Source organism: Zeus faber (genome assembly GCF_960531495.2).
Source record: "Zeus faber genome assembly, chromosome: 1".
In the NCBI taxonomy this organism is placed as follows: Eukaryota; Metazoa; Chordata; class Actinopteri; order Zeiformes; family Zeidae; genus Zeus; species Zeus faber.
This window is the reverse complement of record NC_137193.1, coordinates 30,237,624-30,258,489: the sequence shown is the minus strand read 5'-3', so window position 1 is coordinate 30,258,489 and position 20,866 is coordinate 30,237,624. Positions and strand designations below refer to the sequence as shown.

The following is a 20,866-nucleotide window of genomic DNA, read 5'->3' as shown; positions in this document are numbered from 1 at the left end:
GCACACTACAACTCCCTTGGATGGATTTATTGTCTCATTTGGTGGACCAGCTAACAAACAGGGAGCTTGTTTACTTAAAAACCTGTAATTCTATGCTACAGTCAAGTAAGCTTTATTTGCACATAAGCTGTTTTGTAGTTATTCAAAGTGACAAGGAGGTGTCGGTTGATGGGAGGCATTTCTTTCTGTACGTGGGAAGACAGCGTAACTTGATGTAGTGACTTGTATTCTTGAGGAAATCAGTTGGCCTGGTTACAGGAAAGGAAGGAATCTCTGTCTGTCTGTCTGTCTGTTTGTCTGTTTGTCCTCCGATTATCTTGACAACTGTTCATCCGATCGGCGGGTGTATTGCTAGGGATGTAAGCATCGAATTGGGTGCAATTTGGACGCACAACACGTGTGGTGTTTAGGTGGTGTGGTTTAAGCAGCCACACCTGTCTTGGATCTAGTTGGGGCTCCATTGGGCCCGGGATCAAGGGTGGCTGTATGCCTGTTACTCGTCAGAGCAATCAAAGTCAAAGGCAAAGCACAGCACAGGCAAAGTCACCCATCCCCCTACAAACGGGAGGAACCTTTGTCATGACAAGCTTTCATCTGCTCCTGGCTTGTTACAACCTTCCACCCTCTCCAATAAACGGGTGCTTTTTTTTTTTTTTTACATAATTGACTGTGCTACTGCCTCAGAGGGCCCTGAATAATGGACTCGGTGGCGTGTAGCAAGTGGAACTGGCACAGGGTGTAATATTCTGTAAATAAACAACACAGGACTTCTCAGTTGTATGCAGCAGCGGGGCGGCGCTTTAGGGCTCTGCGACTGAGTCATTAAAAGTGTTTTTCCCTGGTGTGTGACTTTAACCGGTAGTGGACAGTAGTGTGCGTGACATCAGAGTTATACCTAAACTTAGCCGTGCTAAGCCAGAGCGGATGCGTGAGCCAGTGAGCCAGCGGGGGGCGGGGCGTCCGGTTCTGAACAGGCATGTTTGGTGCGGACATGCGACAAGTGTAATATTAATAAACTTTGAGACTTTCTTTCCCGTGAGAAAGAATCTATTTCCCTGGTGTTTTTCACCGCGAGTCGCAGCGACTTTCACAAACAGGCATGTTTTGACAGTGCACTAGTATTCTTAATTAACATGGACTGAAAGTGAATACTTACTTTGGTGCACATATGTGAGTGTAGTGCCATTCTATATAATCTAACATCATCCAAATAGTCTTTACCTACAGAATAATTACATGGTGCAAACCTCAGTCCAAGTATGTAAACACGTGCACACAAGCCCACAGACACATATTGTACTTTACGCCAGTGTTATTCGCTGAATTTGAAAGGGGAGGCCACTTTTACCAGAAGAATGGGGTATATATGGATTGTATTCCAATTTTTACTCAATTCAACAATTCAAGTGGTCACACTTTTCAGACTTTGAGTTTTATTTTGTTTAGCCTTTGTGTGGGAGATGCTGTTTGGCTCTGGCATTGTAACTTCAGGCAAGGGGGTGATCAATGCTGTCATCTAGTGGTTTACCCATATACATATTTCCAGTTTGGAACTTTATTTTTCCAAAGTTATATATGAATACATTTTGAAGAACTTCATGCAGTTGGTAATTTCTTTTATTGCTTTTAAGAGAAATCCAAACCCATATCTATATGATTGTAACTTCTGGTTTCAGAGCTATGATTAAAGCCTTTGGAGTACTTAAATATGCTAGGAATTTGCCTCGGGGGCTTTCACATTGATCCCTAGGGGCCGCCATTGACCCTCCGAGCACAAGATGAAGAACAACGTTGTATACATACAAACCTAACATGTTAGTAGTTTCAATGAAGCCAGGGTTACATTTTACTCTAAAGTTTTCCAACCTTGTTCAAGTTTGTTTCCCTGGGAACGGACAGGGATTCATCTATCCTTAAAATTCATTTATTTTTATCTGTCTGTCATTCGCTGTAAAAGTTCTTTTGACTGAAGCCTTTGCTGATAATAATTGTGATATGCAATTACTCCCACGACCACTGACTAATTGGCAGTACATTGGATAAAAGCATGAAATTGGTGTCACATCATATCAGAGAGAGAACAATATGCTCAGTATTTTATGTGCACTGAAAGGAGTATCCTCTTTATTGTCTGACATAGTTTGCCTACATAATTTTCTCCCCCTACTGTGTAGTAATTATTATACCAAGGTGTGTCACACTTTCCCTGCATCAGTTATTATTGCACTATATATTTCCTCTTCACCTCCCTTTTTGATTGGTTTATCAGTAGGAAATTCTCTACATTCTAAAGTCCATGTCTGAAGTTTAATTTATATAAACTTCATCTATGTATTTATTTTTGTATTCTTTTTTTCAAAATTTTAAATCTGTTACATCTTAGAAGTGACAGTCTTTTAAAAAATATATAATATAAAAAGACGAGATAATTATAGAAATAAGAATATAGTAAAACTAGCATTTTAGATTGATTAAACTATCAAACCAGACTTTGACTTTAACCCTGATCTATAGGATGCTGTGCTTGTGAAGTATGATGACAATGACAAGCCATATGCAACTGGGGAAAGTTGGAAGAATGCAGAAAATAGTTTGTTTATAAAGTTAGACCATACCTTGAATCCTGGGCAAAACATACGCCTACTCATCGTTCCACCAGACACACTTATCTGGACTGGTTTATATGGCATTACAGTTTGATTTTCAAAGAAATGTAGGGCAACAACACTTGGGAATGTTTTCTTCGGTTATTGAAAGGTTTACAACAATTGTCATGTTTATTAGCACGCTACAAGGATTTGCCAACCCATGACGACCCGCGTGGTTGGAGTCTATTCCCTCCTGTCAGCTGTCTTTCCAAGCTGTCACTTGCAGTTTCCGTCGTCACCTGCTCTATTCAAAGCAGTCACTAGCCAAGACGAGGTGGAACAAACAATAATACACAAGATCTGATTTGAATGAGTTGATTCCATTGTGCTGATAATTAGTGGGGCTACCTACACACAGAAGCCTGCGTAAGCATGCTCAGTTGCACCCTCCATCCCTTATTATCATCGTGGCATCATGGGGCTACCTCCCTGTGATGACCTTAGCACATCCAAAACTGTTTTGGATTAGTGGACTCCTCAAATTTTTCTGTCAAAGTTCCCCAAAGAAAATGTGCTAATTACTGTTGAGAGTAAATGGAGTGAATACATTAAACATGACAATTATATTGGAATGAATTGAATTTACTTTGAAAGATTGCTGAAATGACAGGGCCTAGGTAAGGTGAAAAGTTAAGGTGACTTATTCGCTTATTTAGTCATTACTTATTTCGGAACATTTTTTTGTGTTATTTGAGGGGAAAATTATGGCAACTGAAATTTCCAATGCATTAAAATTGCATTAAAAAAATCCATGCAAAAGTAATGTACCATTAATTAAATAAGTAAAATCTTAAATCTATAGAAATGGTAAAATATGAAACAGCATGATTAAAAATGAAATACGAGAAGAAAAATAGATCTTTAGTGCATGTTCTACCAGGTGATGGTGGTTCTGAGGGAATTTTTCTCCAACCTTAGAGGAACTAATACTCACAGTACAGTGAAGCTGAATAGCTACAATAGCCAGTATATAAGCATAATTCATTGAGTGCTGATGTAGATTCATATTACATCAATTAAGACACAACTTTAGTGTCCTAGTAGGAAGATTACATTATTTTACAGGATTACATTATTAGTTCTCCACACAAGCTAGTGAATAAAACCAGTTTAACAATCACTTAGTAATAAGTTGTCCTGTGTTTTATTAAAATGTTCTAATCAGACAATGATCTTTGTGGTTTTTGAATTTGACTGATCACAAAATGGAAAAGAGGACTTGCTGTTACAGTATGTAAAAAAGTTGTGTAGACATTTTTAACTGATTAAGAGTGTGTTGATTTAAAGATTTAACTAACAACAGCAATATTTTTATCCCCTTTGCCCCTTTCTCTCTCCCAGATGCTGACTACCGCTGCGCTACCGCCTCCCCCTACTTCCCCTGTGGCTCCGAGCTCCCAGCCCCCCTACACGCTATGTCCCCGATGTCACCCGGATCCCAAGTCAGCTGGCCTCGGGGCTGGAGGCCCTGTGATCTTGCGCTCGCTGGCGACCCGTCACCTGAGGCAGCTAGACCCCAGCAGGCGACACAGCTGGGAGCCTGGATCCCTGCCACAGGCTGTGGATGAAAACCATGGCGATAACCGCAGGTTCGATGGATGGATAGCACACTACTCAACACCCAAAACTGTTTTCAAACTTGCAAAAATGCCTGTTTGTAACTCACTAGGACTTCCAACAATCGTCATTCCTGTGGGGTTCAGATAACTGAAGTTCTTCTGTAGTCATGTTTTGGCTTCAGGTCCTCAGTACGGCAAACTGTCTGTGGGCAGAGTCTCAGCTGTAATTTTTCTCTCCTTCTCACAAAGTGTGAGTTTAGAGAACCTGGACCCTGAAGAGATGGAGATGGTGATGGGGGCGATGCTCCAAGGATGGAGGAGCCAAGACCTTTGCAGGGGCATCATCCCTGTGGAAGGCTCGTTGTCTTCACTCACCGAGGAGGAGCCAGGGGCCGATGGGAAACACTACTCCATACTGGAGGTGATTTCTGTCTGTTGTCTGGATAAAGCAAAGAAGACACTTTATAAACATAAAGCAGCTTGTTTGGATAAAATGCAGCCAAGGAATTTCAGATTGTGGCCTCAAACCAAAACAAATCTTGTTGAATTTTAAGTCTGTGATGGCAAAGAGCAATGTAATATAAAATGATGGTATGTCTTCAGCTCCAGGCTCACCAGAAACATTAGTAGTGGCTCCTTGGAGAAGACGTTGCACACTGTCCAGCGTCCAGTCTGACGGGAATACAATTTTTTTCTAACCAATAGTTAGGCACCAGCTTTTTGGTTACGTTCCTTGTAAACAGGAAGTAATGACAGAGGGGAAGTGCGTCTGAGAGCTGGTTAAGTTTATTCTCTTTTCACCTCTGCACTTCGCCTTTTAGTGGCTCTTTTCAGCAGTCAAAATGAATTGGGAGTGGTTCAGAGCTGAATTGAGGACCCTCTCTCTGTGAGGTTCAACAGTATGGTAGAGAATGGAATGGCAGTTGTCAGAGAGGCTGCTGTGACGGCAACTGTCACTCTGAATTGCAGAAGTCGGCGGCCTGAGACTGAACATGATGTTCATGGCTCAACAACCTCCACGACATTGCACAAAAAGCCACAAGGCACTGTCGATTCTCCCTGTTTTGCACTGTATAATGTATTTTGTACAGGCTCGTCATTCAATGCTGAAATGTTGTTATGTTTTCTTTCTTCCAATGCCAGGAGCAGTCCAACCAGCTGCAGGGCTACAGCGCCTCAGCCCCTGTCCTTAGCGTTGAGTGGAGGTCTGGCCCGAATGGCTCTGCTCCCCGCCATCGACCCCGGTCTCACTGCTATGGTATGCTACGCTGGTCCAGCTAGATTGGGGGTTCGGGTTGTCTTGATCGGTTTTGGATGACCAGATTTTAATTACAGTTTTAGTTTTGTTTTTCACTTTAGTTTATTCATTGTTTGGATTTTCCAATTGAATTTTAGTTTGCGTAAAAAAACAATAATGCTACCAATCCCTATCGCCAACTACAACCGGTGGTGGGCTTTGGGGATGGTTGGTAGCCATTTAAGAGGTGTGTGTGTGTGTGTGTGTGTGTGTATGTGTGTGTGTGTGTGTGTGTGTGTGTGTGTGTGTGTGTGTGTGTGTGTGTGTGTGTGACTTCTACTAGAGTGCTATTTTGACTTAAGAGTGAAGCTGTATGTAATTATACTTCCTTGCATTATTTTGCAGAGTAGTCCATATCTCAGCCACAGCTCCATCTAGTGGCTGATTTGTGGCACAGCTGGTAGCGTTGCTGTTTGTATGATGTCTCTCCCTGAGTTTTTGTGGATTTCGGCCCCAAAGTGTGTGTGTGTGTGTGTGTGTCTGTGTGTGTGTGTGTGTATGTGTGTGTGTGTGTGTCCATTTCCTGTGATGGATGATCTAATTCAGGTCCCTGAATCCCTGCCTTACATCCATTGTAAGCTGTGATAGGCTCCAGCCCCCATTCTCTCCAAAGGCATTCTTGATTATGCCACTGTATTTTATTACATCTTTAAGTCTGATAGTTACTTATCATGTTGTATACAGCATATTATGTCTCTTAACATGGCTATTATGTTGTATTTATGTAATTTACAGTTCTGTATATTAAACCTAGCTGATATTGGAACATTCTTGCATAATGGATCAAACTCACAATCAAGTGACTCACAGTCTCAGTTCAGTGAATGTGTCCATGCAGGACCATCAAACAAACTCCAGCCAGGAATTTAAAGGAACGTTATTTTTGGAACCAAACTATAACACTGTCATGGGTGAACCCATAATGCAAGGAGGGAGTGCAGGTCTGAAAACAAACCCGAGACATCTATATCCCATCAGATGAATCCCAGCAATTTGCTCACCAGTACGTGTTCACAGTGGGTTCATTTTTCTGCTTCCCATGCCTTGGTTCGCCGACTTCCATGCGTGCGCGTGTGTGTGTGTGTGCGCGCGCTGAAATGCGGAAGCCACCTTCCTGTGTTTGTTCTGTGGCAGCTCTGCTCGTGTTGTTAGCCCAACAGCAAAGTCCCACCAGCACCATTTCCACTCCTCTCAGCCCGCTCTCATCTCTAAGCCTCTCTCCTCTTTCTACAGACTTTAGACTCATGGCAATTTGACATTGAGCGATCGCATAAGAACTGGCTATCACATCAGCCTTCTCTCAGGCGATTTAAAATTTCCTTTGAATGGATTTTGGGTATGTTTGGGGGGCTATGCGGTCTCTTGAGGAATGTCCAGGCCTCTGAATGAGCATCAGGTGAACTTCACTTTCTCACACTCGTTTTTTTTAATTCTATGCCTAGGTTTATATATTTTTGTTATATGAAATCATAATTATTATAGAGAATGTCTCTCCTATTTATGGTGTGCAAGAATGTTTAGTCTTTGCTTTGTGTGCAATGTGTTTCAGATTCTTTACCGCACAGCCAACTTGGAGGGTCCGTAAAGAGGTAAGTGCTGTTAACTGTTGATGCTGGCCATTGATTTTCCCTGATAAATGCAATTGTTCTGTGACTTCCCTTTGGTGGTCTGATCCATTGTGATTCCCAGAAAGGCCATTTTGGTTGGTTTTTCTATTTTCTACGCTTTTTTACACTATTTCAAGATTTAGATATTTTCAATTTGCTTTTGGTTTTATTGTTCCAGACTTAATACAATTTTTATTTATTCCCGGGACCTATTTCCATTATATTCAGTTATTGTTTTAGCTCATTGAAGAAAAAGAAAAGAATGATCTAATGTTCTTAAATCAAGGCTGGTGGACTACTGTATATGCAACAAAATGCTAAGTCTTATATATACTCAGTGGCAACAGCAATGTGTCTTGCAGATAATGAAAATAATAATAAATATAGCGGCAAGCAGCAATACACCCGGTCCGGTTAGCTCTGGGGGGCCTCATCTCCACTGTGCGCTGCCATGGTTGTTTCACTGCTCTGTACGATTGGCTGTTCGTGTCATGCCTTCATACTGTAGGTAGAGGAAAACGGATTCTGTATTGGACATAAATCTCACAGATTTGTCATCGTTATCGTGAACTTCCTGTGGCTTAAGTTGTCTGTCTAGGCTTACAACTTTGGTTGATGATGTCACAAAGTGGGGCCACTCCTGAAACTAATCAAATCACCTCAACGTAAATATTATGACAGTTTTTCACAAATTTCTGCTCCGATTGTAGATCGATATTGATCAAACTTGAATGACAGACTCAATTTCAAACCTCCCAGTTCTAATGAGACCTCAACCATGTCTCTGCGTACTGCTTTTGTCATGTTTAAGATACTTTTATCCCTAAAAAGATTTAAATTAAAAATTATTTTTAATAATAATAATATAATAACAATAATAATAACAATATATATACACCGATCAGCCCGAACATTAAAACCACTGACAAGTGAAGTGAATAACATTGATCATCTCTGTCAAGGGGTGGGATATATTAGGCAGTAGGTGAACAGTCAGTTATTGAAGTCGATGTATTGGAAGCAGGAAAAATGGGCACGCGTAAGGATCTGAGCGACTTTGACAAGGGCCAAATTCTGATGGCTAGAGCACTGGGTCAGAGCATCTCCAAAATGGCAAGTCTTGTAGGGTGTTCCAAGTATGCAGTGGTTAGAACCTACAAAGAGTGGTCCAAGGGAGGAGAACTGGTGAACCGGCGACAGAGCTATGGGCACCCATGGGCTCATTGATGCACGTGGGGAGCAAAGTCTAGCCGCTCTGGTCTGATCCCACAGAGGAGCTACTGTAGCACAAATTGCTGAAAAAGTTAATGCTGCTATGATAGAAAGGTGTCAGAACACACAGTGCATCGCAGCTTGATGCCTATGGGGCTACGTAGCCGCAAACTGGTCAGAGAGCCAATGCTGACCCCTGTCCACCGCTGAAAGTACCTACAGTGGAAACGAGAGCATTAGAACTGGACCATGGAGCAATGGAAGAAGGTGGCCTGGTCTAATGAATCACGTTTTCTTTTACATCATGTGGATGGCCCGGTGTATGTGCGTTGTTTACCTGGGAAAGAGATGGTACAAGGATGCACTATGGGAAGAAGACAAGCTGGCAGAGGCAGCACGATGCTCTGGGCAATGTTCTGCTGGGAGAAATTGGGTTCTGGCATTCATGTGGATGTTACTTTGACACGTACCACCTACCTAAACATTGTTGCAGACCAATACACCCCTTCATGGCAAAAGTATTCCCTGATGGCAGTAGCCTCTTTTAGCAGGATAATGTGCCCTGCCACACTTTAAAAATTGTTCAGGAATGGTTTGAGAACATGAAAAAGAGTTCAAGGTGTTGACTTGGCCTCCAAATTCCCCAGATCTCAATCCGATTGAGCATCTGTGGGATGTGCTGGAACAACAAGCCTGATCCATGGGGGCCCCACCTCACAACTTATAAGACTTAAAGGAACAGCTGCTAATGTCTTGGTGCCAGATACCACAGGACACCTTCAGAGGTCTTGTGGAGTCCGTGCCTCGACAAGTCAGAGCTGTTTTGGACACAATATCCAGTTAAAATGCAATACAAGGTCGAGTACAATAATCCAGTTATGATGTACAAACAGGTACTATTTTCTAAAGTGATTTCAGTAAAATTTAAGGCGCAATCACATTGACCAACACTACCATTTTCATGATCCCTTAAAATTGACTTAAATTACCCAATAGTAATCAGTTCAGACAATTTGGGGTCCTTCTGTACATTATTCCAGGAAGAAGGGGCAACATATTTTAATTATTTTTTGCCTAATTCTGTTCTAACTCTGGGGACCAACATCAGTAGAATATCAGGAGCCCGCAGGCCATATTGATTTTGATTCTTACACATGTATGTATATAGATTAGGAGGAACCAGCCTAAGGAAAGCCAACCAATGCAAATGTCTGTGGACATACAAAGATGGCCTCCTAGCAGCAGCATACAGAGTACAGTGGTGTGCCAGATTGCTACAGCCAGTAATAAAGCATAAAGCACAGTGGTACACAGTATTCAACTTCTTTAGGCACTGGTCAGGCACATTCATTCAGAGCAGATCGCTGTAATCCAATAAAGGTAAAACAGTTGCCGAAATCAAGTGTTTCCTTGCCTTGAGGGCGAAACAGGATTGATTCCTAAAAGATAAACCTAATTTAAGTTTCAGATTGGAAACAAGGTTAACAATGTGTGAATTAAATGATAACTTCTGATCAATAATAATACCTAAATACTTATATGTCGTGACCATTTCCATTTCAACTTCTTGAGCAGTTGAGATCTTAGCAAGATTAGATGTTAGCTCTAAGAGACCCAATAATGTTCCCAGTGTTTTGTGCTGAACAAATTGACATATCGAGTCCTGTTTCATAAGTAGGCTGCAAATTAGTCTCTCCTGTCCCTGTGTGCAGAGCTGCTTTGCCTCCACACAAAGAATATTTTCCCTCCCATTATCCCAGCATAGAACAATACTGACATAATTTTTGTATGGCATGTCTTTTTTTAACCCTTTCCTACACCTCAGTCTCTCTATATCCCTTCACTTTCTCTTTAGATATGTGGTAATACCACATTTTACAATTCCCTGGCAGGTGTGTGATAATAAGTCATTTCAAATTATCCTGATATTCACCCTGTTATGTCTTGGTCTTGCCATTCCCCAATAAACTGTTACAATTTCAATTAGCTGGTGAATTGTTCAAGTTATAATAAGTCATACAGTTCCACAACATCTTTGTAGATGATAATTAACATTAACATCAAACTTTTAACAAATACCCCGTTGTCTTACAATTATATACCAATATTACCTTAAAATACTCCAATATTTACCAGTAAGTCATAACTAGGTAATGCACACATTCCCAGAAAACTTAAGTCAATTGATAAGCATAATTAATTGTATAGAAATATGGGAAATATGGGAAAAATGGGCAATATCAAATTTCAAATATAATAGTGGATATGTATTGTCATCAGCCAAAGTCTTTTGTGATAATTTATATTTGATTGAAGAAATTACTTTCGACATTTCGATAAACTTTGAAATAATGACTTGCTAATTATCAGGGATTGTGGGACCTGTAAATTGAAGTGTTACCAAATATCCTTTTGCCCCCCCCTGTCTTTCTGCCGGTCAGTGTGGATAGTGACCTGGACGCCGTGGGCAGCTGGACCGACTTGACGAGAGACAAGGACGAGAGGAGCCACAGCCCTCTGGTGCGCACGCTCGGCTTCCTGCGCAAGATGGCCGGCCGGTCATCCTTCAAGGTAGGACCGGAGGAGCATGTTTGGTCGAAACTTCTTTCGGGTGGACTTAAAAGTCTTTGAAGCAGTGTTTTCTCAACTACATATTGTGGACCTTCACATCTCCCTCTATTGATTACGTCTTAGAAAAGGGGTTATCACAGTGACCAGCTACTGATGTCAATAAAGAGCATTGACTCTTTATAATGTCAAAATTTGAATGTTATCCTGAGGGGTGGCATCTGCTATATTACAATTTTGATCCTTGTGATAACTTATCAATATCACATATTCAGCAAGTTATGGTACAAATCAATACATTAGCCTACGATTGAATTCACCAATAGACCTCATAAATCGATGTTATCATCACCAAAGTAAAGACTTGGCTTCAAGGCCATTTCTCTATGGTGAAAAGGACACATAATGACACAGAATTGTCTCTTACACAACTTGCGTTCAATGCAGGTTTTCCAAACTTGGACATTTTTACCTACGTATGTTCCTCAAATGACATGATACGTGTCTAAATGTTTTTAGACAAGCAGTACCTTCATTAATCTAGCTGGCTGTTGGCAAGAGTACTGCTTCCACTTTACAATGGTTTCAGTTTCAAAATTCTGCATTTAACACCAACTGTGACGGAGAACGACAAGTTTGAAAACTCCATTTGGGAGAGTTAGGCTCCGCATTTAATGACACATCTTACAAGATCTGTAGATTCTATGTAATCGTTTTTTCCTCATCTGAATAAAGATAAACATTTACGGTGCAAGTTTCTCTTGAGTTGAAGTTTCACTGCCTACTACGGTTGCCGCCGTGACGGGTGTTACACGGTGTTCGGGCATTCACTTATTACATTACTTGCACCGTCGTTTTGCTTTTTTTTTTATGGAAAAAAAATAAATTGTTCATTTTCTTGTATCAGCGGTGACATTCATCAGATTCAAAAAACTCTTAACTTGTAAAATACCAAGCATTTTATCTATTTTATCTATCTATCTATCTATCTTTATTCTATATATATATATATTTTATCAATACTTTGTCGGACGCTACAGAACTAAATGTGAAAGTATTTGCTTCTTGTGCGCACACCGCAGAGACGCAGCACAGTCTGCGGACTCAAATTTCACTTATCAGGGGAGGAGAGAAGAGAAAGAAGGCTCTAGACCTCAGATAGGGTCTAGATTGGGACCGGCCTCCCTCCATGTGAAATCTGAATGCGTAATTCGTGGGAAAGAATTTGGGAAAAAATCCTCACCGTGGCATCCCTACTGCCTACATATTAGTTAGTTAGTTAGTATTAGTATTAATTTAATATTTTAATGGTATCGTAACATTCTGCAGCAGCACTCACTTCCAAAGATTGATACCAAAGTAGTTCTCATCTCTGTCTACCTAGACGGAGATGTTTTATGTAAACCTTAAACTTGCTATTTCAAGAATAAAAATAAAAAAATTGGTATAAAATAAAGTAACATTTAGGAACGTATTGAAGTCAAGGTTTGTGTCTGTCTCTAGAATGTTCTAATGGTGCACTGGCTGCCGTCTTGCTGCTGATGTGGGGGTGGTGGGACCACAAGGGAGGGGAGTGGAATCACTGGTGTGTCTGGTTGGGTTTGCTGGAGTGGCTGTACTGGGTGCTGCAGTAACTACTTTTTTTTCATCATTATTAGCATTTCTTCTGGCGACTGCTTTAATTGTTATCCCAGTCTTATTGTTTACTGGTTTTAATCACGCTGTCGACTACTTTAATTGTTATCCCAGTCTTTTTTGTGGTTTTAATTATACTGTTTATAGCAAAACCATTGGCTGTATTTTACTGTGTATTTTACCAGTATGAGTTGCGTGTTCTTAAAAAAAATAAAAATAAAATCAACAGCAATTGGAAAACCTCCAAAACAAAACAACAAAATTGAGAAACCCCAGACTGCTTACGTCATACAAAGAGTCATGAATCAGAATTGCATCCCTCCAATAGGTTCACTCTTCCTCCAATGGCCCTCCCTCTCAGACACACACATATACATACAGTATAGCACATATACATGTACTGTTTGTATATATATATACAGTATATATAAACAAAGCCAAGTTTTATTTAGTGTGCTGCTGGATGACAGGTTGTGTGGGTACCATTTCACAACCTGGTCATTATCCGACTGCAACAGCAACTGCAGAAACACCTCTGAGTCAAAAGGCTGAAAATAGAACACACACACACACACACACACACACACACACACACACACACACACACACACACACACACACAGTCTAGTATTGTTCTGCTATAGCAATAACAATATAACAACAATAATGATGCACCACACACATGCACATACCTGCCTCCTAATCACTGGCAAGAGTAGATTTAGTTGCTGGTCATTCTTTGCTCCTTGACTGTATTATTTGCAGTCAGACAAAGCTTGTTGACACAATTAAGGGAGGGAAATGACAAATTACATAATTCTGTATTTGTTTTGAATGACTATACAGTGACCATTCTGATGCACTGCTAAATTTAAGGAATGAATTCATTGCACAATATGGGAGGGCCCCGGCTGTGTATGTGAAGCGGCATTTCAGCCAAAAATGTTTTTTTAAATGAGCAAATATAGTATGATATAGCATAATCATAACCCAGTCATAACTTTATTAAGAAAAAAAATCACAAGTCATTCCTTTTAAGTTGAAGTTTCTTAGGTTGGTCTATGTAAATATACTTGGATTCATGTCCTGGTTACATTCAGAATTTATAAACAGAAAAATTTGGTGGCAACGATTGCCTCATTTTGTCTGGATTCTGAAAACCTGTTCAGGTTCTACAAGTTCTCGGTCCATGAACTGCCATTATCATTATCATTATCATCATAAACCAACATTGGGTTAAGAAATCTCTCACATGTGCCAAGAGAGATGCTGTTTCTCATCTCAAGGCGGCACGTGGAGAGTGGCTACTGTTTGCTCCTGTAGGCGGGAAGTCAAACTGCAACCACACTTTTAACGTGATAATTGTTTTTAGCTGCAGCTGGACCCACTGCAGTTTGCAGTGAACGCTGTGAAAACGGCTGAAGTATATATTTAAAAAAAAGCCCACCAATTCCTCCCAGACCACATCAACACATCAGCAGCTGTTTCTCTTTAAAAAAAGGCGCCTACTGCAGTGTTACTGGAAAAGGAAGGGGGATTATAAAATGCCCTAGTGGTGAGATTTAGCAAAGTTAATTTAGAAAAAACAATGTAGATAATATAGCTGCAGGCAGCAATACACAGGGTCCAGGCTAGTCAGTGTGACGTGCGTGAGGTAATGATGTTCAAAGCCTATTTACAATGCTGCAGATGACTTTGAACCAAATAAATTGTTTGTAGTCGAATACACAGGTAGGGGATATTTAATTTTTTTGATGCATTATATATATTTTTTTACCTGTGCTGTTGGCATGCTTGGCATACAACACACAGCACATTGCATCTAGGACAGAGTTATTCTGCGAGTGGAGTTCAAGCTCTCAACCTGCAATGCAAGTCTTTATTCATTCTTTAATCATCAAGAACTGCTGCAATAACTCTTTCCTGTGGACGACCTGTGGGATGACAAGAGCACAGTTTTTTGTTACACAGAACCGTCACCAATCCCCCTCTTTGGAGAACGATCTGACCATGTTTTGGTCGATAAACAACTAACCATCATTACTACTCCAAGAGTGGGAGAATCACCCTCAAAGACAAATAAACATAGAACCAAACAACATGTGAAAAAACGTAAACATAGAAACATCAGTAGACAACACGTATCAACAAAACAGAGTTAATTAAGTCCAGGAAAATTAGAACAGCGATTTAGCACTTGGCTTCTTCCTGTGATAGCTATGGCAGTAAATGAGGGAATTGAGAGGGATGTAATCAGGAGGGTGTTTGGGGGGTGTTCAAAGTATCAAAGTAGGTGTTGGTGGTGTGTGCCTGTGATGAATCCGCCTGTATGTGTGTGTGTGTGTGTGTGTGTGTGTGTGTGTGTGTGTGTGTGTGTGTGTGTGTGTGTGTGTGTGTGTGTGTGTGTGCAAACTCCAGAGAGTAGTAAAAAAAGGAATAAAAAATAATAAAATATTAATAAAATGAAAAACTATATACTCTCACATCAATCAAAATATACCAGCAACAGACATGATATTTACATTTTTGTACATTTAACAACAATTTGGGGAATTTTTAAATTATATTTAATAATAGGCAACTATCCCTGATAATACAAAAATGACTGAAATAATGAACATTCACCAGAAAAGATACATTTAATTACTTAAACAAATATTGGATTATAAATGGATGAGTGGAAGAATGGTTAATACCAAATGATAGAATAAACAAATAATGCAGAAACACACATACATATAAGAGTTAACATGAGATCCTGAAGAAATGTGAAATCTATTTAAAACTGCAATTTCTTTTGTTTTGTTTGTTTCTTTGCTTCTGGGTTTATCCACCATCTGACTCTAGGACGGTCATCTTGTGGTATTCAAAGTGGTCCGAGGATCCCTGGTCAAATACTTAAAAAAAGCCCAAATATCCTCAGTTTGACTGGGGTTTTCATACCTTAGTCCATCTGTTAATCCATTGGAATGCTGGTAACTTCCAATGGTGTGGAAAATGGTGTGGTGGTCTCTTTCAAATTTTCTAAAAGCATCACATGTATCACCTGTTTTTACATGCCATCCAAGAGAAATGTACTAAATTATCACAAGAACATGAATAAATTGTGTTATTGAATATGTTAGATTGTAAACCATTAAAGCTATTGGGTAAACTGTTAACCAGCTATCATTTTGCGATTATATAATCATATCATGGAGCTTTCAAAATGAACCGTGATGGAGGAAATCTGTGCAAAACTCAGCCTAATCAAACTGCATAACTGTCATTGATTTATTTTATTTCTTGAGCTGACCTTTTTAAATTGTTCCATATCTAATGAATATAATGAAACTAAAACTGGTGCTGTGTTTGGCTGTGTTAAGTTCCACTCCCGACATGCATCACTGAGTATTTTATCATCTGATTACCTTATTACAACTTTACTACAAGTTCAAGTTCAAGAGATTATTTGTCACATACGTATACATACGGTCAGACGTACAGTATATGCAGTGAACCCAACTACAGGTTGCCAGTTGTTTGTTGTTGCTTTTATTATTTAGATTATCTTTATCCATTTTTTCAAGTGCAATAGTTACACATTCCTGTTGTATTAGTAGTAGTATTAGAGCGACAGCAAGAGAGAGAGAGAGAGAGAGAGAGAGAGAGAGAGAGAGAGAGAGAGAGAGAGAGAGAGAGGGTGAGCGAGAGAGAGAGGCAGGGAGCTATGACGCGCCCCCTAGTGGCGGCTGATGGATCTGCGCTCGTCTCTCTGCGGCGCGTCGTGTCCGGTGGAATATTTCCCTCCGTCTCTTCTTTCTGAGTCAGTCACTAGTCACCGGTGGATCCACGGAAACTGGGCTGTGAGGGTTTTTTAACGGAGTTTAACATCAACCGGCTCTCAATTGGTCTCCGCTCTTTATGTTTTTTCTTTTCTTTGAGCGGAATTTTTAAAAGTCGCGCCATGTCCAGAGTTGCGGATCTATCCAAAATCCGGCAAGAGAGAATGAGGGAGATCAGCTTACGGGTGAGTGGCATTTTGACGGGTGGTAATAATCAGTAATAATAATATCAGTGTCCTGATGTACGCGCTGGACAAACTTTTAAGATCACGGGTTAAATAAACGGTATTTAGAAATCAACTGGATTTTAAATAGGGAAGGAATGGGTTAACGTGGCTTGTTGCAATCGGCCTTTCTTTCTAAAGCAAATCAAACACGAGGTTGCCCAACAGGCACTTTTGAGGAAGTTGGTGCGAAACAATCCTTAATTTATAAGAGGAAGAGGCTGCCACACACGCAGTCGCACGCACGCACACTTCACTCCCACCTAGACAGACCGTGTATGCCAGATGTGAGATACTTTCCATTATACACACAAGTATTTTGTGCTATCTGAAAGAGAAGCACATTTTAGCTGGATGTCAGTTGTCAGTTATGAATCAGTGTGTCTCACAATGCATCAAATTAAATGAAAATACTAAAGGAAACTTGACCTTGAACTGAAATGGAAGAATTATATCTTATCTTATATAAATAATCTATAGCAGCATTGTTAAAGTTGAGCAGATCTTTGAAGACTGATATGGAAACACACTGGAGGAACCCTTCTCCATCAGTCACGGCTCTCCCTGCTTTGTAAACCAACTGGACAAGCCCTTCCCAAGTTCCTCAGCTGTCCACCCCCATTGCTTTAAGATGTGTGTTTTTCTTTAAAATAACTTTCCCCCGCCTCCGCACTCTGTACGGGAACAGAGTGTGACTATTTGATGGACCAAGTGGGTAGAGCGGGGCAGAGGTGAGGAGTGAAACCAAGCTCACTACTCCTTCAAACTAAGCTGTTTTCCTTTCCATCTTGCCCCTTTTTTTTTTTTTTTGCCTGGACAAAGCCAACGTCTTTTTAAAGACTGATGCAACCGGGGTTGTTGAGAAAGACAGGAGGACGGGTGACAGGTCTTCCTGTGGTCTACCTGTGGTGCCTTGTGTTGTCTGGTGGCTTTTTTATACCCCCCCCCCCATAATTTTACCCTTCACTGGGCCCTTTTCCAGATTTTGATCGACCGTTGTTCGCCAATGATTGTGTTCTCATAGGAGACTATTTTTACCCTATTCTGATCCATGTGTCCTTTCTCCTAGAATGTTTTGGGGTCGCTGATTTTCAGCCTCTGTACGCCCACTCAAGACTTCATTTGACGAGTGCTTGCTCTCAAAGCTGCTTCTAAATGATCCGTGTCAAACCCTTCACTTCCTATGGAGAGGGACTTGAGGTGGCATTTGCCCCAAATCGCGGCACAGAAAGTTAAAATAGTTTGAACTTTACCCTGTTGACGCCGACCTTCCAAAACCCCCACAGTTCGGCCATTGGAATTACAACTCTTCCCTCGAGAACTTTAAAATGTGATGAATTGGGTATTGGTTATAATCACTAGCAACAGGACCAAGTCGGTATTTCCTTAACCTATATTTGGGTTCAGCGCTCAGCCACCGCCCTACTTTGCTCACCACCGCTCCTCTCTTTTCATGTGAGGGGAACTTAAATATCGCTCTCAAATTTTTTTTATGTCCTTTTCTTATGCCCAATACTCAGCCTCCCTCACCTACGTAGGTGCAAATACAGGAAGCACATGTTGTTTCATCACCTCACCCTTCCTGTCAGTGTCAGATACTACATAGATCGGATATATGGTCAAATTCTGGCCTCGCTTCGCGTAGCGTTTGTGGAACTTGTCGAACTGAAAGGAACATACCGCTTAATTTAGATTTACATCTGGAAGCACATCGACAGTCATTGTTTGAGCAGGCGAGGGGAGTTGTTTTCTCCCGCCGTGCAAATATGAGTGAAAAAAAATGAGGATTCAGGTTGGGTAGCCTAACGCTGCAGACCAAAGTGGATGCGGGAGAAAAACCTGCGCATCTATATCAGTCTCTGATAAGAGTTTGAGTGTGTCTGTGTGTGTGTGTGTCTCTCTCTGTTCATACGAATGTTTTCCTGTGGAAATTTCGACGATAGCAACTGTTGCCATAGAAATGCCTGTGGGCTGGTGTGATATTATCTCTGTGCTTGTGGTGAAGGCTTGGGAAAGCTTTGCCCCTGCCAGAATCTGACAAACCACATGAAAAGCACACACCCTGGTACCCCCCCATCCAGTACAGATACTGTATGTAGTTCACCCAAAATAAATATAAGAACATAAGTGGGGCTGATGTCATTCAAAACTGCCCACTGGACTGTGAAGGACTTGCTTGCTTGTCTTCACAGTATAAGCACATTTTTGGTGTGCTATGCTTCGTAACTGGCTTTGGCAAGTGAAGGGACAGAGGAGTACTATTCCAGGTTCATAGAATAAATGCGTATATACGTCTTGCCATGTTTTTGCTCCGTTTCACGCACCAATCTAGAAGATTTATCTTATTTGTTACATCTCCAGGTCGTGCAAATGAGCAAATCTGCACCTTTCACACAGTACAATACTTTTGCTTTCTAAACCTGGAATTGCTGTCTCTGCGTAGGATTGCCTTTCAATGCACCGGGATTGTATCATGGTCAAGCCGTTTGAGAGCTCACAGTGTTATTTTGGAACATAGGACACGCTGTCAGGCTTAAATTAAGTTGACAAAAAACAACAATCTCCTTTCGAACAACATTTGCAACACTCTGAGGTTTACAGTTGATTGGTGCATCTAAACGTGAATTGTAAATGGTGATATGTATGATGGAACTTTGGATATAGACGACTCCCCCTTTAAAACATTTTGGAATCTGGTCTTGTTACCAGGATGGTGCCTGAGGAAACAACTTAACTTTGTTAAAGTGGCATCAATGTTGATCTGTCAGGGGCAGAAATTAATAATCTCAGGAGGGCAAGGCAGAGGGCAGGGGGGAAGAGAATGTAGTAAGAAATGACTCAGAAGAAAAGGTTTCAGATTGAGGCGGCTGGGGAGATGCACTCTGTTCTGCAGTGACCTATGGTATGTACTGTTACATATCCCAGACACTCTTAGTCCCACTATTAAGATTTCCGTTGAAGTCAAGGGAAATCTCAGCTGATATATTGTAATTTTATTTTTGGAGATTTTTCAATAGACAATGTGGTTCAGTGTTCTCAGTGTTAATGACATTAACTGATGTGTATGGTTGTAGTTGCCATGTTGCGCACACTGCAGCTCCTTCCCAGCTTGAAGATATTAGAAGCTAGTAGGGCATTTTGCACTCAGAATTTTGTCTGTAGAATCGGATAAGCCTGTTCAACGCGAGTATTCTACTTTTCGTCGGGGGGGGTTCTTTCTATAGGGGAGATAGGCGGGCGCCTAGGGTGCCACCCTGAGGGGGTGGGCGCGGAGAGGGAGCGATTGGGGAGCATTTTGCGCACCTGTCTCCCTTTCCGACGGTACTGACGATGCAAAGGTTATTTTATTTCATGTCTGCTTATGAAACTAAACAAGAGTGATGGAATAGGGGTGTCACGATTCAGATTCAAAACCGAAATAAGGGTTCGATGACGAACTTCAAAAACACAATCAGGTTCGTGATTCTCCCCGTAATAATACCGTGGGTATTATTGTCCGACATGGTCGCCATATAGGGGCGATCAAGATCTGCCGGTAAAGAAATGCAGCATGTACTGGGGGTGTCGGCGCCGTACCGACTTTCATGAAGTTTGGTTCGGAGTTGGGAGAGCAGCGGTCGACTCCAGAGGGGTCCACTGCGCCGCATCCCTCAACGCACACTGCACCGCCCACCTGGCACTAGGGCTACAGGAATGAAATTAGAGTAGAATTTGAATATTTCCAAAGAAAAACAATAAAGTTCAATATAAGTTAATCCAGTTTGTCGCACAGTGAACGCACATTAGAGTGAAATATTCCTGGTAACGGTGTGCCAAGTCCGCGACGGCCGAGACGCACCGGCGCGTCTCCGGTGCTTCACTCTGTGTACAAGGGAGATTGCGCTTTTCACCAGAATATTCAGTCATTCCACAGATGTGGTGATGAAAGTGGGAAATAAACCCGACCATCACCAAAGCAACGTCCTCTAATGCAGAGGTTCCCAACAAAATCCCCTGCGGCCCAGAACCGGCCGTGAGGACGCAAGCGGGATTTTTTCAGGAGCAATCTGCTCCACAGTGGAGCAGCAGCAGGAAAATTATTAAATTAGATAGATTTTTTATTTGCCTTGTTTGGAGAAAAGATCACTCTGATTGGAACTGCAGAGCTGCATATAATAATTTTCGTTTTTCCTCTGGCAAAAATAGCATCCTTTTTCTCTGTGCTTATTTTGGTGAGGAACTTAAAAGTAGTGTTATAAGTAACTTATTGGTTATTATTCTAAAGTCTTAAATTCAAAAGTTTTGCTCAAGCT

General features: G+C 41.1%; 1 protein-coding gene across 2 annotated transcripts in view; it reads left to right on the top strand.

The window, feature by feature from the left end:
- Positions 1-6,833: 6,833 nt before the first annotated feature.
- Positions 6,834-20,866, top strand: part of arhgef2a (Rho guanine nucleotide exchange factor (GEF) 2a) — a 39,442-nt gene continuing 25,409 nt past the window's right edge. Inside the window, exons 1-3 of one of the 2 annotated variants that reach the window (XM_080017587.1) lie at positions 6,834-6,900; positions 7,054-7,093; positions 10,765-10,894. In XM_080017587.1, coding sequence (XP_079873713.1) covers positions 10,871-10,894 — 24 coding nt within the window. In that variant the 5' untranslated portion in view covers positions 6,834-6,900; positions 7,054-7,093; positions 10,765-10,870. Of the gene's footprint in view, positions 6,901-7,053; positions 7,094-10,764; positions 10,895-16,341; positions 16,536-20,866 lie in introns of those variants that run through there. The other variant, XM_080017588.1, reaches the window with a different exon arrangement.